Consider the following 26,410-nt stretch of genomic DNA (forward strand, 5'->3'; position numbering starts at 1 on the left):
AAATTTAGAAAATATGTTGCTCATTTTGCTTGTCAGCACATGCTAAAAACACAGCATTTCCCCCTGCCAATACACATCCTTTCATCAGTACATCTTCTTATTCTTTGTGTATGTCATGCTTTCATGATGTATGTGCTTATTCCATTCTGTTTATTTGCATCATAGTTTGTGACTCAAACTCTGGATTTGTGTTTCAATAATGTTTGTAGGAGAGGGTGTGTGCTTGAGATTAGCTGGGGAATGAGATTCTATTTGAATTAACACACATGAGAGAGGACTGACAGAACCTGAAGAACAGGGCTGGTGTAAAACTGCTGGCAGATCAGCCAATCAAACCTCAGTGTTATAATGCTGCCCCCTGCAGGAAGTGCTGTTTGATAATCAGGTGTGTCTAACAGGAAGAGTGAAGTAAAGCTCCTCACAGGGTAAAGCTTTGTGTTACACAATGGACCTTTTAAAAAGATTCTAATGTATGTTTTCCGGATTTTAATGAATTTCAGAAAAAAAATGTATTGGAGGGAAAAACAATGCGAGACTGAGAAGAAGAACAGAGATTTGAGAGGAGGTTAAAGAGGCTTTTTTACCTGCCGTTTGAGTAACAGCAATAAGTGAAACTGAAACTTAAGCTACTGGATTTAGCAGAAATCATTACTGAGCTCAGAACAGACTGAGACAGAATGGCGTCTGGATCTTCTCTCATGGAAGAGGAGCTCTCCTGTCCTGTGTGCTCTGAAATCTTCAGGGATCCTGTTGTCCTGAGTTGCAGTCACAGCTTCTGTAAGGCCTGTCTGCAGCAGTACTGGGTACAGAAGGGATCTCGGGAGTGTCCAGTTTGCAGGAGAAGATCTTCTAAGGATGAACCTCCCCTTAGCCTGTCTCTGAGGAATACCTGTGAGGTGTTCTTAAAGGAAAGAAGTCAGAGAGCTAAAGCAGGATCTGAAGTGCTCTGCAGTCTGCACAGTGAGAAACTCAAACTCTTCTGTTTGGTGGATCAAATACCCGTCTGTGTTATCTGCCAAACTTCAAAAAAACATGAAAACCACAAAATGCGACCAGTTCAGGAGGCTGCAGAAGAGTATAAGGTAATTGTCAGATAACATATTTCACATTTTACCTAATTTTTTATGGCTTGTAAGAATTTTCAGTTTACACATAGCATCACATTGTTTGTGCTTTGTTCTTTTCTTTTGTAAATTCATTGGGATTAAAAATGATTGGGATCTAATGAAAGAATTGTATAAACTGACCATAGTTATCAGGCATAACTGCAGTTTGAGCTCCATACTGTGTGTCACATGACTAACAGAGAGCGACAAGAGGGCGGGGCAAAGCCAGTGTCAGACGTCAATCAGTGGAGGAACTTTTTTTTTTTCACTGGGAGGGCACTGATTTTTATGGGTCTAGATGGCAGTTGTATATTTGAAGTTCTAAAATATCAGTTATGGATGCCATGTATTATCTATTTCTAGAAGGCTGCTCTGTGTTAATCAATTTCTGGAAATTTCTGTGTCTGTCTCAGAGCGTTTCTCTTGTTCCCTCCGAACGGCCTCACATGTCAGATGCTCTTTAGAGCTTGCATGTTTATGAAAGCCTTTGTTATATTCAACAGCATGCTTCCAGCTGCAATGTCCCTTCATTATAAAGGTTGAATCAGCATTTGCACACAATTTGAATTTCCCACAAGGGAAACACAAACTGCATCTGCTTTTACTGTGTATTCCAGTCAGTCTCTCCTGTGCCACTAGTCACTTACAAAAGAGCATTTTCCCACTAAAAATGTGGCTTACATACTTGTCCTCTGTCACCTGGTCAGGTTTTTCTCTACTAAAATCCTCTGGTGGAGTTTGCAGTGGAGGGTCCGGTCCAAATGTAGTGCTGCTGGAACCTGATGTGCTCCTGCTAGCTAGTGAAGCTGGAGGGGAGCTGATGTCATTAGCTGAATTAGCTGGATTTAGTAGCATAGCAAGACCAGCAGTGTCACTGACTTCATTTGAGGTTGTAGATCCAGACGCTGTAGCTTTGGCACGTATCGGTGGTTCTGAGTGTGAATGAGTAGATCCAGTAAATTCTGAACTCTGTCCTGTTCTGGATGGGGCAGGTAGAGCTTTGAGCCATTTTCTAACATCCATTTTGTAACGTAAACACTGCCAACTCCCGAATGAACCCTTAAACTGACAAGTCCTGTAAAATCTGAGTAGGGGAGCGGGTTGCCAGATCAGGATTTCATGGATTTTTAACTACTAGTTTTGAATGCACGTTTTTATGCATTTTTAACCGAATGATTTCATGCATATTTACAGGAATGATGATTAATTGTCCATTAAGTATTGTTCATTGCCTTCTATCTTTTTTTATAATTTTCATTCCTGTATTCATTCTTATTTTTAATTGTTTATGGCTGTTCTTACACTGCACTGTGGTCCCTGGGTTAATGTATTTTGCTCTTTGTCTTACACCCATCTGTATAGAGATGAATAACAATAGACAAAACAATTTTTAAACAATTTTTTCATTTTAATTATGTGACTGATCATATAATGATAGCTACAGCCCTGGCACAGATTATGGAACCTGCATTTATAAACTGCATTTATAAACAGCTTTTGACAATTAATGCAATATTTTGCGACTACTTCTCTTTTTGGCATAATAAATATTGTCTGTAATAAATGTAACATCAACACAGAACAAAAATGAAGAAACGATTAATGTTCGTGTAAAAAAAATAATCATTACACTTTCATGTATGTATTACTTAATGCTTTCATAATTGAGCATTATAATTTATATTACTTGAAAATTTTATCATCAGCTCAATCACATATATTGTTTTCCAGTGTTGTTCTACATAACATGATCACATCCATGCAGTGAAAAACATTTTTGGCTTGTATGCTTTATGCCCTTGTGCTGTCTCTGTAGTCGGTGAAGTTTACAGTCAGTCTATTTCCTCAGTGAAGTGTGGACTCTGTCATTTTTTTCCAGGAGAAACTCAGGACTGCACTGGCTCCACTGCAGGAGAAGCTAAAAGCCTTTAATGCAGTGAAACTAATCTGTGATCAAACAGCAGAGCACATCAAGGTACTGTACTGAGGCCTTTAAATCACAGTGTTGATAATGCAGCTTGTAATTGTGCTGAAATGATGGTGAGTAATGTTTATTCCAGAGCCAGGCCCAGCGCACTGAGAGACAGATAAAGATGGAGTTTGAGAAACTTCAGCAGTTCCTAAAAGATGAAGAGGCAGCCAGGATCACTGCACTGACGGAGGAAGAGGAGCAGAAGAGTCAGATGATGAAGGAGAAAATTGAGAAGATGACAGAAGTGATATCATCCCTTTCAGAACAAATCAGAGCCATAGAACAGGAGCTGGGAGCTGAAGACATCTCATTCCTGCAGGTAAGTCATGTGTCAAAATCACACATAAAACATGTTTGTCAATATACACTCCTTGCACAAAACATGGGCCAAGCACAAAATAGCAAAATATTAAACTTTTAATGGTCCGAACAACTAATCATTGGTCAGGATATTAGCAAGAATTAAACAAATAGATAAAGTAACTTAGTATGGGATAGCTTTTACCTTTGATTTCTTTAAATGTTTCAGCCTTGTGGGTAAACCTACGGACAGCTTTTTACAAAAAAGAAGAGTCAATGTTGTTTCATTCAATGTTGATGGCTTCAAACAGTTGATTAGTAGTTGGAAAATGTTTCCCGGTTAGTTTGTTTTCTGAGGTCTTGAATTCTGCTGTCAGTTTTTGTAAGCTTTTTTCCTGTCTTTGAGAACTGTAAATTTCAGCAGGTGGTCGTCCCTGCATGATGAGGCTTTGGGCCTTCCAGGTTCTTTCTTTCTGGCAACATTACCTGTTGTTTCAAAGCGTTGACCTATTCTCTTAATAGCTGATAGAGAAATAGGGATTACATCTGCATTTGGGGTCTTGTAAATTTCAGAATAGCTACAGTTGGCCTGACGAAGACCAGCTATGCGGTTTCTGACAGCAGCCTCTGCATGATATTTTGCTTTTGTTGGAGCAGATTTACTCGCTCCATTAATGTGGGTCTCACAACACTGCATACTGTAGATCTCTCTCTGCTCTATTAATCCTGGTTCCATGTAAGAGCTTGTTATCAGGCCCTTGATGGGCTGCATCAGGTGTGGCAGATAACCAAGTAATGACTAATCTTTTAAGAAAAAAAACTTCCCAGTAGATATTTTTTGAACATTTTGTACACCCAGACATGTGTTAGTTTGAATTTTACATCAAACATTTTAATCATTATCATGATTTTACCTTTGCGTACAAGAAGACTATATAAGTGAATTTCCCTGTTTCTAGCTTTTCCCCAAACAGTTTACTGCAGCAAAAGTTAACGAGCAAATGGTGGCACAGGAGGTCTCAGGAGTGCATTTGTTTAATTCTTAATAATTTCCTGACCAATGATTTGCATTAAAAGCTTAATATTTTGCCATTTTGGGCTTGGCCAATTTTTTTGCCCAGGTGTGTACTCATATTGGAACATATTGCATTGATACAGTTTTAATAGTCTGCGTATTGATTATAGTGATAAACTCTTATTCACTTATTTCAGAGCTACAAAGACGTGGAGAAACGGTATGTAAACTCCTGCCTTATTCTCGATTCAATCTTTTAATCCTCTCTTCCTTCCTCTCTTCAGTATAAATATGAGGGGTAGATCACAAGTACTGTAGCATTTCATGAATAATGAGTGAAATGGGACCAGATGGAAAAATTATAAAAAGAATGTTACATTCATACCTAAATGAGTTATCTGATTTAATTATACATTGATTGTCTGTGTATCATGTTAATTATAATGATAAACATCATTATAATCATCGTACAAATAATGGGTAAAAAATGTACTTTTCCCCGCATGCTCCTGTGTGTGTGTGTCCCTCAGTGGGGTCGGGCTGCTTCATATCTGGCAGCCAGTGGGGCTGTGTGGCAGAACGCTGGGAGGGATGGAGCCATTTTCTTATAGAATAAAGATCTGATGTTGCTACTGATAATCTTCTATCATATTGAAGCCACGCCCACAGCACAAGTGACTCCTGAATATTGTTGCAGAGCCCAGTGCACACTGGCGGATCCAGAGATGGTCTCAGGAGCACTGATTGATGTGGCCAAGCACCTGGGCAATCTGAAGTACAGAGTGTGGGAGAAGATGCTGGGGACTGTTCAATACAGTGAGTACTGGGGGGAGCTCTGCATTGTCACTGTACAGGGGGAATCTTCAGCATCCTTTCCACAAGCTGATAAAGCCAGTCAGCCAGTCATACTGGTCCTGTCTGTGTAAGAGCCCTGGAGTGAAGAGACTGAGCACCAGTCCTTAATCTCACTGATGCTCATTATTAAAATGCTGCTTTAAGAGTGATAATGTATTTTAGGCGAAAAACAGGCTTGGCACCCTCTTACAATGATTATGCAACATGGAAGTTATTAATATATTATTATCTTTTAGTTCTGGTGCTTCTCTCCCACATGTGTCTCAGACTATAATGGTAGTTTTTTAATACCAAGTTTATATCATTATGAGCCCATTGTGTCTGACGGTTTCTCTTTGTGCAGATCAGTGCTGACGTCTCATTCTCTGTCCCTTCAGCTCCTGTGACTCTGGACCCAAACACAGCACATCCCAGACTCTCACTGTCTGAGGATCTGACCAGTGTGAGACTCAGTGTTGAGAGACAGCAGGTTCCTGATAATCCAGAGAGATTTGATGAGTGGTCGTTTGTGCTGGGCTCTGAGGGATTCAGCTCAGGGAGACACTGCTGGGATGTAGAAGTGAGGGGTGAAGGTTTCTGGGTGGTGGGTGTGGCTAAAGAGTCCATCAGCAGGAATGTGGCTGTGAGTCTGAGCCCAGCAGGAGGAGTGTGGGGTATACAGCAGCTCTCTGGGACATACATAGCCTGGACCTCCCCACCTACAGTCCTCACTGTGCGGAGGAAACTCCAGAGGGTCAGAGTGCAGCTGGACTGGGACAGGGGGGAGGTGTCATTCTCTGACCCCAGTGACAACACTCCTCTCTACACTTTTAAACACTCCTTCACAGAGAGAGTGTTTCCATTCTTCTGGCCTGGTCCTCTGCAGATTTGTCCACTGAAGGTGACTGTAAGAGTGGAATAGTGCTGTGGTTTGTGGGCAAGGATCAGGTGAACAGACTGCTTCTTTCACTTTGACAAGATCAATGAGTATATTTGCAGATAATATCTTTTACAATATTTTATTGAATCATTTACAAAATATAGATCCATTTCTGCAGCAGTTCATGATGAATGTAACTTTGAAATCTCATGATGTTGGAGTATAAATCAGGTTAAAAGAACTGCATTCTATCACATCTGACCAGGATTAATTAAAATCAGCATCAACAAAATATTATTTTATTTGAAACGTTCTGTAGTGTTTCCATGAAAAGCGTCTAATTTCTTTTCACATAACTTCCCAATGTTATCACTTAGTAATAACTGTGCTATATGGTGGTAGTGTAAGTATGTGGGTTTGTGTGTAATCAGTTGAGGTGTAATAAATCCACCAATGGAATCACTCCAGAGTGCTGCTCATTTTTTGACCCGTCACCAGTGTGTCTCCCAGGTGTGTGATGAGGTAAGTCTCCTCCTCTAGGGCAGTATGAACACAGACAGAGGTAAACACGCCACTCATACGCTGGGTTTGGGTTCAGTTCAAACTCACATGAGCTGATCTGATATACTGATTAGCTAACTACGCTGCAAGTGCTATGAGCTCTGAGAGTGAGTTTGCGATTTTCACCTGAGCCTGATAAAACCGGACCAGAGCCTGAGGGTTTGGGTCGGTTCGGATCCTAATTCTGCCTGTTTCTATTGGGCTGGGTGGGGTTTTGCTCTTTGTAGCTGGGCCTTTATATTTTGAGCACAGAGCGCTGTGTGAGCTGGATGGCAGTTGTAGGCCAGCGAGTCTAAGCTGAGCTCTGTGAGTGACAGAATGGACGCCTCAGAGCCGGGGAGAAAGAAGTTATAGTCAGGGGAGAATGAAGTGAGGCAGCAGCCATCGAATGGAGAATCCCAGGTCTGGACAAACTTTTACACGGTTTTTAATCGAGCTGCAGACGAAAGCGTGGGGTTCGTAAAATGTGAATTCTGTGATGCCCTGCTTAAGTATGGGAGCCGTGAAACAGGAGCATCAGCGTTATGACAGTATAATGCACAAGCCTGCCGCTGTGCTCCATCAACTGATCTGATCCAGACATCAATCACACCTTTTCTGAACAGAACTTCAGCGATACCCCAAACCACGGCGTGTCTACTGTACTGATGCACTTATTAAAAGTCAGGGTCAAACCAGGTTCAGCTTCCAAAACACTGCAACACGCGGGCTCAGGTCAGACTCAGGCTGAATAGAATGCGGGCTCATGCAGTGTCAGGCTGAAGTTTTTGGGCCCGTTTCAAGCTCTAGTCTGGGAGTCAGAGAAATATCTGTGGTCATACTCACTCTGTCCACAAGAGGGCGACTGAGGCTGCGCTGAGGTGTTGGTTGAAGCCCTGGCTCTACCAGGTGTGTGGAACAAGAGAGCACTAGGGCTCCTGTCTCACCTGCTACTCTCAGCAGTGGGGCGGATTGAGTTTATGTAATTATGTATTATTATGTAAAGAGTACTGTAGAGACAGACAACATAATAAACTGAAGTACTTACAAACAGAATTAGGCCTAAACTGTCTGCAAATCATCACCTGAAATGTCCATATACGCAGCTGTATGATGGAGCTAAAATCCTACACCAAACTGCTGCAACTTCTCCTGCAAAACTGTCAAGGTCTGCGAAAGAAATCAGCAGAGTCCATTTGCTGGGGTGCAAGAAATAGGGAAAACCGTTTCAACCCAATCGTGCCATCGTGCGAGGAAGGCGTGATTTGTCTTGATTTAAACCAGTTAGGACGTAGCTTTTTCCACCCCAATGCTGAAATTTACATTGACAAGTGAGCCGCTTTAAGAAGTGGCTTTCTGTGTATTGTTTCTGTGAAAGTTAGTATTTTCTTCTTTGTATGATTTGTCTGGGATTTGCTCGTCCAAAGATACAAAAGTACAAGAGGCATTGACGGTCCAGCGCAGCAGAAAACGTTTCAGTCACGTGCTTTCATCAGTGCTCTAGACTACCTGTTCTACAGCACAAATCTCTCTTTGCTTTGAGTCAGGATATTATAAAGAGGAATGGACTGTGTACGCAAACTCTGGATCTTTGTTTGAATCATGTACGGGAGGGCGTGTGCTTTCCATTAGCTGGAGAATTAGATTCCATTTGGATTAACCCGTCAGAGAGCTGACTGAACCAGTTAGAACCGGGCTGGTGTAAAACTGCTGGCAGATCAGCCAATCAAACCTCAGTGGTACAATGCTGCCCCCTGCAGGAAGTGCTGTCTCTGACAATCTGGTGTGTCTAACAGGAAGAGGGAAGTACAGTTTCTCACAGGTGGAAGCTTTAGTTAAATCAGGGACCTTTTAATACGATTTCAATCTATATTTTTCAGAAATACAGGATTTTCTGATAACATAGACAGAGAAAAAATACCAAGATGAAGAGATATTTGAGTTTAATTTTAAAGACGGTCCTTAGCTTCAGTTTCAGTGACAGCAGTAAGTAAAAGTGAAACTAAACTACAGATTTAACAGAAATCATTACTAAGCTCAGAACAGACCGAGACAGAATGGCATCTGGATTTTCTCTCATGGAAGAGGAGCTCTCCTGTCCTGTGTGCTCTGAAATCTTCAGGCATCCTGTTCTCCTGAGTTGCAGTCACAGCTTCTGTAAGGCCTGTTTGCAGACGTACTGGGAACAGAAGGGATCTCGGGAGTGCCCAGTTTGCAGGAGAAGATCTTCTAAGGATACACCTCCCTATAACCTGTCTCTGAGGAACACCTGTGAGGCGTTCTTAAAGGAGAGAAGTCAGAGAGCTAAAGCAGGATCTGAAGTGCTCTGCAGTCTGCACAGTGAGAAACTCAAACTCTTCTGTTTGGTGGATCAAATACCGGTCTGCCTTGTCTGTCAAACTTCAAGAAAACATGAAAACCACAAACTGCTACCAGTTCAGGAGGCTGCAGAAGAGTATAAGGTGACTGATATTCTTAAGAGAATTTAGACTTTTATTTTAACATTTGATTTTTCTTTGCTTGTAAACAGAATTAATTCACTTGTAAATAATTGGTGATTTAAAAGTTTGGCTTGTTGTGCTGTCGTCTACTGAAATCTTGGTGAAGCTTATCAAACAGCTGAAATGAACACATAATAAACGTTTTGTGTCAGAAATATAATTAATACTGAATTAATAATTATTTTGAACTACTAATGAAGAAGTTATGTATTTCTAAAGGGTTATAATGATCCAAAAAGCAGCCATTTTAGGTATCAGGCCGTGTCACATGACCGACAGAGAGACAGGAGGGAGGGGCAGGAGTGTGGAGACATTCTCAGAGCTGTGCCAGGGAGCAGTGCTCAGCATGGGACAGTAGGGGTCAAAGTTCATGGCTCAGATATGTGTATCTGGCACAATGTGGCCTTAGAGGGCAGATGACTGTTAATGTGTCAAATGTAACTCTAAAGATACAGCACATTAAACTTATTCATTTTAAAACTATTGCTATTAAATTTTGCCAATAAGAACAGAACATGAGTGTTTCAATTCTCTACTGTCATGCCCGTTTATATGGCATGACCTGTCACAGAGGCAATGCACTGAAATGTGTCTCAGTGAACACATTACATTTACACAAGCTATGACCTCTATCAGTCTCTATTCTGGCTCCCCTCTGTCTGAACAGGGGCTCTTGTGCTGTCTGTGTAGGCAGTGAAGTTTACTGTTTGACTCTTTCTTTTGTAAAGAGTGCAATTCCTTTCCAGGAGAAACTCAGGACTGCACTGGCTCCACTGCAGGAGAAGCTAAAAGCCTTTAATGCTGTGAAACTAATCTGTGATCAAACAGCAGAGCACATCAAGGTACTGTACTGAGGCCTTTAAATCACAGTGTTGAAAATGCAGCGCTGGACTGTGCTGAAATGATGGTGAATAATATTTATTCCAGAGCCAGGCCCAACACACGGAGAGACAGATAAAGATGGAGTTTGAGAAACTTCAGCAGTTCCTAAAAGATGAAGAGGCAGCCAGGATCACTGCACTGAGGGAGGAAGAGGAGCAGAAGAGTCAGATGATGAAGGAGAATATTGAGAAGATGACAGAAGAGATATCATCCCTTTCAGAACAAATCAGAGCCATAGAACAGGAGCTGGGAGCTGAAGATGTCTCATTCCTGCAGGTAAGACCTGTTCACTCTGTGTGTGCAGTACTCTATACAAACTGCTGTTAATGCTAATACACATTCATGTGTAGAATATAATATTCTCTAAACCACTTTTAAATTTAAACTTGCTAATATCATGAAAACATTTCATTATCAAGCAGAAGAATTGCAGTCTCCTTTTTGCAGGCAAAGTTTGATTTAAAGTTTCTCATCATTCTAGATCCACACACTGTACACATATTTAACTATGATAAAACAGCACATTTATTTTTCTGTGTCATGTGTTATATCTAAACCATGTTCAGCAACATACAGTCAGATATTACTGTGGTTAATCTTCAGCATTGGCTAAAGCAATAATAATTCACTCTATTTCAGAGTTACAAGGACACACAAAACAGGTAAGAAACTCCATTCTCTGTCATCAGATTAAATATCTAAAGTAGTTTATTAGCCCTGTAGTGTTCAGTGAGGTACTGTGGAATGTGTTTGCAATGTTTCTCTCTCTATAATAATTACTGCATCATTCATAATGACTATATATAGAGGGAGGTTTTTACAATATTAAAGTAATGAAATGAATATTTACCTCTAATATAAATCCCCAGAACGCTGGGAGGGATGGATCCATTTTCTTATTGAATGATGATCTGATGTTGCTGCTGATAATCTTCTATGGTAATGAAGCCACGCCCACAGCACAAGTGACTCCTGAATATTATTGCAGAGCCCAGTGCACACTGGCGGATCCAGAGAAGGTCTCCGGAGCGCTGATTGATGTGGCCAAGCACCTGGGCAATCTGAAGTACAGAGTGTGGGAGAAGATGCTGGGGACTGTTCAATACAGTGAGTACTGGGGGCAGGGAGCTCCACATTGTCACTGTACAGGGGAATGTTCAGCATCCTTTCCACAAGCTGATAAAGCCAGTCAGAGTCATACTGGTCCTGTCTGTGTAAGAGCCCAAGAGTGAAGAGACTGAACACCAGTCCTTAATCTCACTGATGCTCATAATAAAATACTGATTTAAGAGTGATAACATATTTTAGGGGACAGGCTTTGCACACTCATGCAATGATTATACAACATGGAACATATACAAATGTTCTTAGCTTTTAGTTCTAGTGCTGCTCTCTCACGTATCTGAGACTATAATGGTAGTTTATTAAAACCCAGTTTATATCATTAGGAGCCCATTGTGTCTGATGGTTTTCCTTTGTGCAGATCAGTGCTGACGTCTCATTCTCTGTCCCTTCAGCTCCTGTGACTCTGGACCCAAACACAGCACATCCCAACCTCTCACTGTCTGAGGATCTGACCAGTGTGAGACGCAGTGATGAGAGACAGCAGGTTCCTGATAATCCAGAGAGATTTGATGGGCGGTGGTGTGTGCTGGGCTCTGAGGGATTCAGCTCAGGGAGACACTGCTGGGATGTAGAAGTGGGGGATGATGACTGGGTGGTGGGTGTGGCTAAAGAGTCCATCAGCAGGAAAGGGCCTGTGTATCTGTGCCCAGCAGCAGGAGTGTGGAGTATAGAGCTGCTCAATGGGACATACAAAGCCCTGACCTTCCCACGTACAACCCTCACTGTGCAGAGGGAACCCCAGAGGGTCAGAGTGCAGCTGGACTGGGACAGGGGGGAGGTGTCATTCTCTGACCCCAGTGAAAACACTCCTCTCTACACTTTTAAACACTCCTTCACTGGGAGAATCTTTCCATTCTTCAATCCTGAATCTCTGCAGATCTGTCCACTGAAGGTGTCTGTAAGAGTGGAATAGTGCTGTGGGATTGTGGGTACAATCAGGTGAAAAGAACTGAATTCCATCACCTCTGAGCAGGTTTCGGTAAAATATTTTCCAGTCAAACAATATAAACAAAATATGATTTTTTAAAAACATTCTGTAGTTTTTCCATGAGAATTGTCTAATTTCTATGATATAACCTCACAATGTTATTACTGTGCTATATGGTGGTAATGTAAGCATGTTGGTTTTTGTGTAATCAGTTGAAGTGTAATAAATGCACCAGTGGAATCACTCCAGAGTGCTGCTCTTTTTCTGACCCGTCACCAGTGTGTCTCCCAGGTGTGTGATGAGGTAAGTCTCTCTCTCCTGTGCAGTATGAGCACAGACAGAGACAAATTCTCCCCTCATATGCTGGGTTTGGGATCAGTTCAAACTGAATTCAGCAGATCAAGTGAGAGAAGTGGATAAGCCCAGTGCCCCCTGGATGGTGCTGTGAACTGAGAGTGAGGGAAATGTCTGTGGTCATACTCACTCTGTCCACAAGAGGGCTTCTGAAATTGTTGTGTTGGGTGAAGCCGTCGCTCTACAAAGTGTATCGAGTGTCAGCTAGGTGAGGATTAATTCAACTATGTTTAATTTTCTGAACCCAGCAGTTTTTGCCGTTAACACCCTCATTTACGTCCGGCACTCTGAATACTGAACACAGTTAAAACAGCTCACTTACCCAACTGTAAAATATATTTATCTGATTCAATTTGGTAATCGCAGAATTTGTTGATAGGCAGAGCAAATTGTTTGGATCAACATTTATCAAAATGCACAACTCATAAAACATTAAGTTACAACAAATATTCACATCTAATCTAACGACGAGGTTCAACTACCATAAAACAATTAACAATGGTTACAAACATGAATAGCCACACAAGAAATGAATGAAAGAAGATACCAAACCACAGCTTTTGTCCCAAGGTAAGCCAAAATGAAGAAACCAAAAGACAGCAGAATATTCCAAAAGAATCAGAGATGAAATTTAGAACGGCAGACCTAGATGGAGGACTCAGATGCCCACTTCCAACTGTTACAAACTTCTTCCTTCCAAGGACTGACTAAAAACTAAAAGAAAGCTATATATTTTAACTGGTGAAAAAGAGGAGGGGGCAGGTGCATTGACTCCCCCTCTGACACACACACGTACATGCAGGCACACACACATACACACACACACACACACACCTCAGATAGTAACCCCCCAGGTCCTGCTCTGTCTTATCTCCAGGCTATGCTGGCTGAGCACTTTGAAGCTTCCTATGGCTGATAATGGCTAAATGGTGAATTACATGTCTGACAGGGCTGAGAGAGCACTGGGGCTCCTGCCTCACCTGCTACTCTCAGCAGTGGGGCAGTTTGTCCGTTTGTGTGATTTTGTGGCTTGCTTGTGGCTAGAGGTTCAGTTACAGAATAATATCACATGTTAGGGTGTGTGTGTGTGTGTGTGTGTGTGTTTATGTGTGTGTGTGTGTGCTCTGTTCTTCAGACTATGACAGGTGTGTGAAACCCATCGACTAGCAGAGGAGCTTCAGCTCACCACAGTACCCTGAGTACAGAGGAGAGACTGAGTCTCAGAGCACTGCAGGGAGATCAGAGCTTTTCACTGCTTTCCTGCATCATGGACCAGCACTGCATGGTTACTGATGGTACACATTACAGACAGAAAACAGCTCAAATTCATCTTCATTAACTTAACATAATTAGCCATTTTAATATCATCAGTTTTTAATGAAGATTCTTTTCATTTTAAGGGTGGAAAATTTCTTCATTAAAACTGTGTACTGCACTGAATTCTCAGGCCTTCCATCAGGGCCTCTGGCTCCAGGCACCAACTTCCCAGGGACAAGAGGAAGTTAGAGTGTGTGTCTGTGTCCGTCTGTCTGTTTGTCTGACTGTCCGTCCATTCGTCTGTGTCGGTGCCATTATGTATTCTTTGTTTGTTTTATTTTATCCTTAACTAAAAACACTATGTGACTGTAATGTATACACCTGCAGTTCTGATATTGAACACAGGGTGAAGCACTAATGCAGGAAGTGCATTTAACCAAGCTTCTGGTGATGAGAATCAGGTGTGTAGAACAGGAAGCAAACAGTTTTTGACCGTGTCTTTGTGGCAGTTGTTAGCTTCGCTGGCGTGCTTATATCTGAATTTGCTGAATGGAAACAGCAACGCTGCTATCTACCGGTGTTATGGTGAGCATGGTTATGCCGAAATGTAAATAAATGGATCGCCGAATCCAAAGACAAACAGCGCACTGGACATTGGTTTATTTTTAGCCCAGAACACGCGTCCGAAACAAGTTCGTCCGTTCAGTGGCTTATTTAGGTTTAATAGTTTTATTGAAAGTCATTACAGTCTGTCTGTCTGTCCTCCTCCCCCCCCCCCCCCCCCTGCCACCCCCCCGCCCCCCCCCCTGCCCCGCGCCATAACTCCCCCTCCCTCCCCCCTGCCATGCACCATACCTCCTCCTCCCTCCACTCCCTGCCCTGCGCCATACCTCAGTTGAACCGCGCCAGGCGCCATTTTGCCCTGGACACTCCAGACGTACTCTAGATAAAGACTAAATGATTACTTATGATTCAGAGGCTGTTTCTGTAATGCTGAAGGTTAAAGGTCGACGTGATCCTATTCAGTATTCGTGATATATAATTGGACATAACTACTCATTTAGTTTGTTAAATTTTACTATATGCTCATGCATGAAGTATTCACCAATAAGATGTAGAATTAGGTATATTGTTAGTAAAACACTTTTTGATGATAAAAAATCAGGGCTGCTCCTACTTTCTTCAGCTCACAGCCACTCCTCAACAGCACGGTGGCCCATAATCCAGCAGGATAGTGAGTATTTCTTTTCTTTACCCCATCCTTAGCATGTGCTGTGACACTAACTCCACACAGGAACGTTTGGGGCCTCTGGCTTCCTGACCACGGGACTGATCCTCTGCTGAGTCACGCTCACCATTAACTTCTCCTGCTCACCCACGGCATAATGAAGAGCCTGTCCCCTTCCTCTGGTGACTCTGCAGTAAAGCCTAGCTGACTGGGAACCCATGTGGGGTTCCATCGCATCAGTGACTTAAATAAAAATATAAAAATGAGAATAAAAACTCACCAAAAACGTAACGGCTTTGCTCTGAGGGTGAAGTCATTGGGCCTCATTAACGAAATGTGTGTACGATCACATTTGACTGTTAACTGTGTGTAAAAATGTTTCCAAGAACATTTTGGCATTCCTCATTTTTTCTTATCTGTATTTGTTCATGGCTGTTTCCTTATACAAATCATATGAACAGGATTATGCGTAAAATATACAAACAGCCAGCATTCATCATCTCATACACCTGGGACATGCACAAAAAAAAAAGGTCTGCACATGTGTCATAAATCCCTTTTTTTTTTCATTGGAACATTTTGAACAACAAAAGTAAGAATAATTTAAGAAGAGTTTTGTGAATGAGGCCCATTGTTTAACCGATCAGACGCATCTCCTGAAGGACGTTGATGGACTCTGCTGTGCGTCCCAACTCACACCTCACTTGGTCACTGAGATTATCTTGAGTGAGGCTGCCCGTGTTGTCAGCACCCCCCCCCCCACCCCCCCACCCCACCCCCACCCGGCTGGTTACTGTTCCTAAGTGCTGATGACTCACCTCTTCTGCTCTTGTCATATAAATTAGAGTAAGGCTGTGTCTCCGTCTCTCAGCAATGTGTCACGTGCTGACTGATATCAGAACGCTTGCCCCGTATTTCCCTTTATATTCCCCTCACCTGTGGACTCACCTGTCCCCGGAAATACGCCACTGAAGTCTGTGAGTCCACAGTCCAGGAGTCCAGAGGGCTGTTTGGGACTGGGCGAGCTTCTCACACTTGGAAGGTTTAGTTACAAACAGGATCTTATAATATTATTTCAAAATACATTTTTCAGAAAACTAGACATTTCTGAAAATATACTGTAGATGGAAGCAAAATAGCCAAGATTGAGAGGATGAACAGAGATATTAAAGTGATCTTTATAAACAGTCCTTAGCTGCAGTTTGTGTGAGAGCAGGAGGTAAAAGTGAAACTAAACTACAGATTCAGCAGAAGCCATTACTGAGCTCAGAACAGACCAAGACAGAATGGCGTCTGGATCTTCTCTCCTGGAAGAGGAACTCTCCTGTCCTGTGTGCTCTGAAATCTTCAGGGATCCTGTTGTCCTGAGTTGCAGTCACAGCTTCTGTAAGGCCTGTCTGCGGCAGAACTGGGAACAGAAGGGATCTCAGGAGTGCCCAGTTTGCAGGAGAAGATCTTCTAAAGAGGTTCCTCTCCCTAACCTGTCTCTGAGGAATACCTGTGAGGCGTTCTTAAAGGAGAGAAGTCAGAGAGCTAAAGCAGGATCTGAAGTGCTCTGCAGTCTGCACAGTCAGAAACTCAAACTCTTCTGTTTAGTGGATCAAATTCCCGTCTGCCTTGTCTGCCAAACTTCAAGAAAACATGAAAACCACAAAATGCTACCAGTTCAGGAGGCTGCAGAAGAGTATAAGGTAATTCTCAAATAAAATAAGTCACATTTTACCCATTTTATTCTGCTTGTAATAATTTTTAGTTTACACATCCTATCATATTATCTATTCTTTTATCATTTTCTTTTGTAAATTCTTCTAGCCTTTCACATATCTTCTGAGTGGCATTTGAAGCAAATGATTTTTAATGTTCATGAGTCTGTTCGATGTAAAAATAAATACTTTGTGATTTTAGTGAGAAATCCCACTTAAATTTGATGGTAGCTGGGAGTCAACACTTGTTTAATGTTTGACAGACAGAACTGTATAAAGTGACCTTTGTTCTCAGACTGCAGTTTGAGCTCCTAGCAATGCGTCACATGACTGAAAGAGAGAGACAGGATGGAGGGGCAGGTGTGTGGAGACATTCTCAGAGCTGTGTTAGGGAGCAGTGCTCAGCATGGGACAGTAGGGGTCAAAGTTCATGGCTCAGCTATATGTGTCTGACACAATGGGTGCGTCCCAATACTTTTCACTCGTCCTCTCCTCCGCTCCCCCACTACCACTCCTCTCCTCCTTTCCTCCACTCCCCCACTACCACTCCTCTCCTCCCCTCCCCCACTACCACTCGTCTCCTCCCCTCCTCTCCTCCACTCCCCCACTACCACTCCTCTCCTCCCCTCCCCCACTACCACTCCTCTCCTCCCCTCCTCTCCTCCACTCCCCCACTACCACTCCTCTCCTCCCCTCCTCTCCTCCACTCCCCCACTACCACTCCTCTCCTCCCCTCCTCTCCTCCACTCCCCCACTACCACTCCTCTCCTCCCCTCCTCTCCTCCACTCCCCCACTACCACTCCTCTCCTCCTCTCCTCCACTCCCCCACTACCACTCCTCTCCTCCCTCCCTCCCTCCACTCCCCCACTACCACTCCTGTCCTCCCCTCCTCTCCTCCACTCCCCCACTACCACTCCTTCCTCCCCCTCCCCCACTACCCTCCTCTCCTCCTCCTCTCCTCCACTCCCCCACTACCACTCCTCTCCTCCCCTCCTGTCCTCCACTCCCCCACTACCACTCCTCTCCTCCCCTCCTCTCCTCCACTCCCCCACTACCACTCCTCTCCTCCCCTCCTCTCCTCCACTCCCCCACTACCACTCTCCTCCTCCTCTCCTCCACTCCCCCACTACCACTCCTCTCCTCCCCTCCTCTCCTCCACTCCCCCACTACCACTCCTGTCCTCCCCTCCTCTCCTCCACTCCCCCACTACCACTCCTCTCCTCCCCTCCTGTCCTCCACTCCCCCACTACCACTCCTCTCCTCCCCTCCTGTCCTCCACTCCCCCACTACCACTCCTCTCCTCCCCTCCTGTCCTCCACTCCCCCACTACCACTCCTCTCCTCCCCTCCCTCACTACCACTCCTCTCCTCCCCTCCTCTCCTCCACTCCCCCACTACCACTCCTCTCCTCCTCTCCTCCACTCCCCCACTACCACTCCTCTCCTCCCCTCCTCTCCTCCACTCCCCCACTATCACTCCTCTCCTCCCCTCCCTCACTACCACTCCTCTCCTCCCCTCCTCTCCTCCACTCCCCCACTACCACTCGTCTTCTACCCAGAAGTACGTGGAGGAAAGGAGAGAACGGAATATTTTGCTGAGTCCACAAATAGTCCCACAGCCAATCACAGCTCTTACACATGGTCAGCTCATTTAAAGCAGCATAATAGCTTGTAAGTTTCTAATACGAGTAATTTCTACAGTAGCGTACATACGTGATCCTGACATTGTGGTTTGTGTCGAGGCACCAGTTCATATGTAATCGACAATTTAGATCAAATAAAACATGTAACATAGTATACAAACATAACAATTTACTGTAATTCCAGAATCCTTATGTACCCGATGTCTGAACAGACAGAACGCTAATTCACCTGACTGTACTGTGACAGCCTGGTTCATTCCATCTCACACGGTTTCATTCAGAAATATTTCCGTAAATTAGTTAAAAACAATTATTTTCCACTGAAAAATATGGAAATCTAATTTGGAAACAAATGGTTCAGTAAATTAATTTGTGCATATTCACACACTGAAATAATGGTAGCTGCCATGCTTATGTTCAGAGTTATGCTTATTACATTACATTACAGGCATTTGGCAGACGCTCTTATCCAGAGCGACGTACAACAAAGTGTATAACCATAACCAGAAACAAGTATGACGAAACCCCTAGAGAGAAGTACCGGTCCAAGTGCAGGGAACAACCGCATAGTTCAACTTGGACCCTGAAGGTTAAACTGATTAACACTAACACAACGAGAACGGCAACAACGCAGTCTATGGAAAAAATACAAGCAGTAGTTAAGACAGTTAATGCACCTAAGTCACCTACGAAACAGCTGCCTAGTTACAACCCTAAGCTTACAGTCATTTACAGGGGGTTAGGGAGGGAGGGGGAGAGGTGCAGCCTGAAGAGGTGAGTCTTCAGTCGTCGTTTGAAATGGGTCAGTGTCTCAGCTGTTCTGACCTCCACAGGGAGGTCATTCCACCATCGTGGGGCCATGCTCGTTTATCTAACATTCATGTAGGCCTACAAGTAAATAAATAAATCTGTTTGCCTGTCTTAAATTATTGAATTTGTCTGTAGGGTATGAGCCACAAAAACAAACTGACATTTTCTTATCCGTTGTAGGCATAGCTTTTGGGTAGGACACTATAACTTATTGAACCACACACAAATTTGGCTAAATATCTTGCATAATTGGGGAAAATGCAATTGCTCTACCATCTTCACTTTCTTAAATTTGGATTATGTCAGATTCTGTGAGATGGTCTTTCAATCCCTGTGGGCCTGAGCAAGATGATGTCAAGCAGAAATGTGAAAAGACTTCTGTGGTAGCATACTTTGATGTATCCTCTGCCAGAGGAGGGGGTGAGGAGCTGAGTTTTAAGCTGCTTCACGCGTCTCCTCCAATACTGGGACACTGGAGGGAGGGAGGGAGGGAGGACACAAAGACCGGTTTCCGAGGCACGGAGGAGGGGGTGGTGGTAGGGGAGGAAGAGGATACATTGTTTGAGTACTGGGATGCACCCCTTCTGGCGGATCTCTATCATTGTTTCACTAGAGATTAAAGATGCTGCACATTAAACTTCAGACAATTCTATTTTAGAACCACTTTTTAAATAAATTTTAGTGAATTTTGTAAAAATGTAGAATTTTTGTACATTAAAGACAAAATATCAAGGGAGTATTTTGCCACATTCATACCTGTTTATCAGGCATGACCTGTCATAGAAGCAATGTACTGATATGTGTCTCAGTGAACACATTGTTTTTACACAAGCAGTGACCTGAGTCTCCATTCTGGCTCCTCTCTGTCTGATCAGGCGCTCTTGTGCTGTCTGTGCGGGCAGTGACGTTTACTGTTGGTCTATTTCTGCAGTAAATTGTGTCATTTATTTCCAGGAGAAACTCAGGATTGCACTGGCTCCACTGCAGGAGAAGCTAAAAGCCTCTAATGAAGTTAAACTAATCTGTGATCAAACAGCAGAGCACATCAAGGTACTGTACTGAGGCCTTTAAATCACAGTGTTGAAAATGCAGCACTGGATTGTGCTGAAATGATGGTGAATAATGTTTATTCCAGAGTCAGGCCCAGCACACAGAGAGACAGATAAAGATGGAGTTTGAGAAACTTCAGCAGTTCCTAAAAGATGAAGAGGCAGCCAGGATCACTGCACTGAGGGAGGAAGAGAAGCAGAAGAGTTGGATGATGAAGGAGAAGATTGACAAGATGACCAAAGAGATATCATCCCTTTCAGAACAAATCAGAGCCATAGAACAGGATCTGGGAGCTGAAGACATCTCATTCCTGCAGGTAAGTCATGTGTCATAATCACACATGAAACGTAATTTATCAATATACTCAAATGGGAATATATTACACTGATACAGTTTTAATAGTCTGAGTATTGGTTATAGTAATAAAAATCAACCCTTATTCACTTATTTCAGAGCTACAAAGATGTGGAGAAACGGTATGTAAACTCCAGCCTTTCTCTCTATTTAATCTTTTAATCTCCTCTTCCTTTCTCTCTGCAGTTTAAATGTGGGGGGTAGTTTACAAGTACTGCAACATTTCACCAATGATGAGTAAAATGGGAACAAAAATGGAAAAAAGTCATTCTTACCTAAATTTTAAAAAAGGTACATTCATATGAAATTAAACAATGATTATTTTGATATTATGTAAATCATAGTGATTAACATAATTTCTGTCAGGACCACTGTCATCAAAGTAGAACTTTATTGACAATAAAGGCAATAGAGTTATGTTTGGCGGTATGGCTCTGTTCTGGAGCTCTCCCGCCAACCACGCAGCCCGCGTGGATAAGGCTGAGAGGCCAGCAGCCAAACCCCCCTAGAGGGGTACACACAGAACAGATCCAGCAGCAAAGCAAGTTCTTAACACATAGGAATGGAGAAATGCAATTTCTTAACACATAGGGATGGAGCTGGGGTGGTGGAGGGGATTTACAAAGCAACGTGCAGCAGCTTGCATGCAGGAGGAGCAGCCGAATGAGTAGAGGGAGGCTGTTTAAGTAGACCGCCCTGTTAGTGAAATGTACTGTGATAGGCGAACATCACTCAGCTGAGCCATCAGCTGATTCGGCCGGAGCGCTTGACTCTCGTGGCCTGCCAGAACTACGCGATGCTTCATTATTATTATCATACAGATAATAGGTAATTCATGATCGACTATAAATCCCCCGCCCCCCCATGGTCCTGTGAGTATGTGTCCCTCAGTGGGGTCAGGCTGCTTCATATCTGGCAGCCAGTGGGGCTGTGTGGCAGAATGCTGGGAGGAATGGAGCCATTTTCTTATAGAATGAAGATCTGATGTTGCCGCTGATAATCTTCTATGGTAATGAAGCCACGCCCACAGCACAAGTGACTCCTGAATATTATTGCAGAGCCCAGTGCACACTGGCGGATCCAGAGAAGGTCTCAGGAGCGCTGATTGATGTGGCCAAGCACCTGGGCAATCTGAAGGACAGAGTGTGTGAGAAGATGCTGGGGACTGTTCAATACAGTGAGTACTGGGGGCAGGGAGCTCCACATTGTCACTGTACAGGGAGAATCTTTTCCACAAGCTGATAAAGCCAGTCAGAGTCATATTGGTCCTGTCTGTGTAAGAGCCCTAAAGTGAAGGAACTCAGTGATGCTCACAATAAAATTCTGCTTTAGAGTGATACTGTATTCAAGGAGATTATATTATTGGGTACTTCTCTGTCTCTTCCTTATACACATACTGTATATCTGAGGCTATAATGGTTGTTTTTGTGAAACCCAGTTTATATCTTACATGTGAATACTCAAAGTGATACCTTTATTTTGGAAATTCCTGTATGTAGTTACATGCTGTGTAGTAGTTTATAATTGGGATATGCTTAAATATGTGTATTATACTGTAGCTCATCAATAACAATAGTCACCAAAAAGGGGAGGAGGTGGTGGGGAAAATCTCTAAGAAAAATGTACCAAAAAACAGTAGTGGCAGCAGTCTGATATTAGCCTCCTGACCATATCTCCAAAACTGAGCAAGTGTGAAAAATTTAGGGGAAATTATTGAGTCAATAATATTATTGAAGCAACACATGCTTATACAGTTAGTTTCTCATTAAGGAAAATACATACAATAATACATTGTGCAGCCCCTAAGTATTTTGACAGATCATTTTAGTTGTTTTGGCTCGGTACTCCAGCACATTGGATATTGTAATTAGACAATGAATGTGAGGTTAAAGTCCAGACAGTCAGCTATAATGTGAAGGTATACTTCCATACTTGGCGATCTGTGTAGTAATTACAGCCATTTTTATACAGTACATGATCTCCCTGTTGTGGGGGACCGAAAGTAATTAGAGAGTTGGCTGCTCTGCTGTTTCCTCTTCTGTTTGTTGCATTATTAGTTCATGTACAGGAGGCATTTGCATTTGGAGTCTGTTGCTGTTGTCTCTCAACAGGAGAACCAAAGGAGTGTCAATGCCAGTAAAACAGGCCATAGTGAGGCCGAAAAATTAGAATAAATCAGGCATTCCCAAAATACTGAGTGTGTCAAAATCAACTGTTTGATACATTGTTAAGAAGCAAGAATGCGCTGGTGAGCTTACACTAGCAAACAACCTGGTTATCCACAGAAGAAGTGGATGACAGAAGAATACTCTCAGTTGTGAAGAAATTTTTTTTTTCTGCACCCCCCCCCCCCAATTGTTTTTAAATTTCAATGCCATAAGGCAGCACAAAAAGTATAATGGAAGGCAATTCACCAAAGACAACATTTCTGTTCTGTCTTATAACCTGTGATTTCAAGACATGCTAACAGGTTAATATGTTCGTAGTGTGTAAATTACAAATATGCAAGCCTATATTTTTAAATAAAAGTCTAGTAAAGGTCCATAAAGGGCAATGATAACTAAAACTGGTTTCAGAAGCTAGCTGTGTAGCACAAATGTGTAGTTCTGATTTCAGAAGTTTTGGGGAGTTTTCTGTCAGTGTGAAAGCCTTCTTTAAATTGGGCATACACGTCAGCCACCAGCATGTTATTCAATGCACCTGGTGTATGTTCTTCTGTGTATTTTATAATTTTTTTTTTTTTTAATTTTCTATAGGGTCAGCTGATCTGAGGATTGTCCTGTTGGGAAAGACAGGAGCAGGGAAGGGCAGCACAGGCAAAACCATTCTGGGAAAGGAGCTGTTCGATGCTTCATATTTGTCAGGCTATGATCCCTTCGGATGTGCGACTGGAACAGCGACTGTTGATGGGAGGAAAATCACAGTGATCAACACACCGAGCTGTTTTTTTATTGGTGAACGGCTACGATCTCACATAACCAGGTACATCACAATGTATTCGCCTGGACTTCATGCCTTTGTCTTAGTGCTGCCTGTGTGGAGGCATACACGGATAGAAAAGGGAGTGGTGGAAGACCTTCTGGAAGCATTTGGGGAGGAGGCCCTGAAGTACGCTGTTGTCCTGTTTACCTACGGAGCCCGGCTTGAGGACGACGAGACCATCCAGCAGTTTGTGGATAAACATGACCACCTGAAAACACTTGTCCAAAAGTGTGGAAACCGGTTTCATGTCATCGATAACAGACACTGGAATAACCCCACTGAAGGCCCCGATGAAGTCAGAAGCAACGTCATTCAAATCAAAGAGCTGCTGAACACGATTGATCAGATGATGGAACAGAACGGAGGGAAGCACTACACCAACGAGCCGCTCCCAGCTGTGGAACAAGCTGGAAAAGAACAACTGACCATGCAGTAAAAGATGTAGAAGCAGAAAACGTAGCAGAGAGAGAAGCCTCAGAGACCCTGTGGTGGATCTCAGATTGCTGAGTAATCCACCTCCCGGGGGAACTGTGAAGGGGGGGCATAGCCTCGGGAACAACCGAGATGCTGTCGAAACTTCGGTCGACAGCTCGCCCCCCTTTCCGCGATCTCCCCCGAAGTTAAGATCCCCTCCTGCGGTCGAATGACCCCTCGCCCCAGCTCACCGTTTCGCCTGCGCGTGTGTGTCACACTCACAGTCCTCCAGGAACTCCTTAGGATCGACGAAGATGAAGATGAAGGTCGCACACTGGAGCCGCACGCCGTAGCTTTCCTGTCCTCTCGGCCGGCAGGAGCAGGCCCAGCCACGACAGGCCCAGTCCCTGATAATGCTGCAAATCTGAGTCTGTCCGGAGCAAAGTAAGATTCACTGGTGAATACAATGCCAGAATAAAAATAAAAAATAAAAATAACACTGTCTATACAAATATATATAAGAACCCCACAATCTGAGTAAATTTACAAAATTTAAAATAAAAAAAACGTACCTCATTGTGTTACAGACCAAAAGCACAAATGAGGCTAACTACTGCAAAAATAGATTAATGAATAAATGAATTAATTAGAATTATTAATTGTATTAAAAAGAAAATTCTAAATTAAAAAACCTGTAAGATAATTCTGGTAATTATTTTGGTCAATGAACCGTTGCATTTTTGTTTTGTTTGTAAATAATCACACTAGTGTGCAAGAAAAAAAATGTCTTAATCTTCCAAATTCCCAACAACTTTCTACACACACTTTAGGCCTAATGTTCAAGATTAATGCATTTAAAATGCATGGTTTAAGTAATTTTAATGTAAGCCAAAACAATCAACTTATACGTGATGCATATGTATAAATCAAACATGAATGAAACAAATAACTAGATTTCCGCAATTATTATAAATAAATCCAATGTGTTTTAAATCAATAATATTAGAATACATAATAATAACATAATTGTTTCATAATCTAGAATTAGCCATATATAAACCATCCTGATTGAATCTAGTTTGAGAATTAGCAGATCTATATTCATTGTAATTACTCTGAATGAATACCTCTTCAGTTTCTGTTTATTTAAATATAACCAAGTTGATGTGCTTGCCTAATTTCAATTTATGTCTGGAATCGTTTTTCTGAGTGCATATTGTACATGATCTTTTTATTCATCTGGCATGGAGGAAACTCCTATTTTTGTGCATCGTAGTGAATGTACTTATGTACTTTTTCACAAAGATCCTGTTATATTTAATCCTACATACTGCATAATATATTTTTTAAACACAAGAGTTCAGTTATCCTCTCCCAACCACTGAATAACTCATAATGCAGCAAGTGAGCATAAGCTGCAACAGAAGCAAATGTAATAATTTCTGCAAACTCCTTTAAATAATGTAAATACTTGTAAATACAAATGACAAATTCATGTTCGGGGAAGAAATTGCTTTACTGAATTTCTGTGTCCGTGCTGCAGGCTTTCAGTGAGTGAGATGCACAAAGTCCCGTTTAATTCTGAAGACTGCATAGACAGCACCTTTCCTGTCTTCTGCAGCAAACTGCTAGCTTAACTTTTTTTAAAACAGATTTGTCTTTTTTCTTATAGCTGAACAATGAAACAGGGTGAACATAAAAATATCGTTTTCAAATTGAGCTGTATGTTCTGTAAATATACGCAAAGGTGCATGTTTTATAACTGCCGAGATTTGTGTTCAATGGAATTTATTGAAGTACAATAAAAGCAATTTGATTGTTTTTCAGTGGTTTCCAAAATATGCACAATACCTCATACACTGCAAGAAGGTTATGGTGCATTAATTTATATTTGAACATTACAGATTGTTAAAGGTAAGAATCATATGCGTATTGGCAGTCATCACTGTTTAAAAGAATGAAGTGTTCTCACATGTTATTGTCATAACTTGCTGAAATAGGTGCTCATCCTGAAAAAAAATGTTTTTTTTTTCATTTTTGGACAATATTGTTTTTTTAGAATTGACATTGACCCTAACTGTCATCATTTGACCCTGATCCAGGATATGAAATAAAGGAAAACAGTACCAAGAACCCTCCAGAAACAAATATAATGAACCGAAGTGCATTTAATCCAGAATTCCTTGCTCACCCTCGGAATTGCCTTTTCCGGCTGTTATTTCAACCTGGGATGCTGGGGAATTCTTTAGGAATGCGTGCAGCATTGTTCTTACCCCAGGCCTAGTGTCAGTGAAAAGGGGCTTATTTTGTTTATTTATTTAGGGGCGACACAGCTCAGGAGGTAAGAGGGGTTGTCTGGCGGTTGGAGGGTTGCCGGTTCAATCCCACGCCCTGAGCAGGACACCTTAACCCCTAATTGCCCTCAATGAGTTGATTGGTACCTTGCATGGCAGCCTTTCATCGTTGGTGTGTGTGAGTGTGTGTGAATGGATGAATGAGAGGCATCAATTGTAAAGCGCTTTGGATAAAAGCG

At 42.5% G+C, this 26,410-nt stretch overlaps 2 protein-coding genes across 2 annotated transcripts; both read left to right on the forward strand.

The window, feature by feature from the left end:
• Positions 1-220: 220 nt before the first annotated feature.
• On the forward strand, positions 221-7,087 carry LOC135258169 (E3 ubiquitin-protein ligase TRIM35-like). Its single transcript, XM_064341464.1, has 6 exons — positions 221-1,082; positions 2,986-3,081; positions 3,167-3,397; positions 4,591-4,613; positions 5,091-5,209; positions 5,626-7,087. Exons 1-6 carry the CDS (start codon positions 678-680, stop codon positions 6,147-6,149), a joined length of 1,398 nt encoding a protein of 465 aa, XP_064197534.1. The 5' UTR covers positions 221-677; the 3' UTR covers positions 6,150-7,087.
• Positions 7,088-7,664: 577 nt separating this feature from the next.
• Positions 7,665-12,326, forward strand: LOC135258176 (E3 ubiquitin-protein ligase TRIM35-like). Its single transcript, XM_064341470.1, has 6 exons — positions 7,665-9,109; positions 9,895-9,990; positions 10,076-10,306; positions 10,670-10,692; positions 11,019-11,137; positions 11,548-12,326. Exons 1-6 carry the CDS (start codon positions 8,705-8,707, stop codon positions 12,066-12,068), a joined length of 1,395 nt encoding a protein of 464 aa, XP_064197540.1. The 5' UTR covers positions 7,665-8,704; the 3' UTR covers positions 12,069-12,326.
• The last annotated feature ends 14,084 nt before the right edge of the window (positions 12,327-26,410 follow it).

The sequence above is a fragment of the Anguilla rostrata genome, chromosome 6 (genome assembly GCF_018555375.3).
Source record: "Anguilla rostrata isolate EN2019 chromosome 6, ASM1855537v3, whole genome shotgun sequence".
Classification (NCBI taxonomy): domain Eukaryota; kingdom Metazoa; phylum Chordata; class Actinopteri; order Anguilliformes; family Anguillidae; genus Anguilla; species Anguilla rostrata.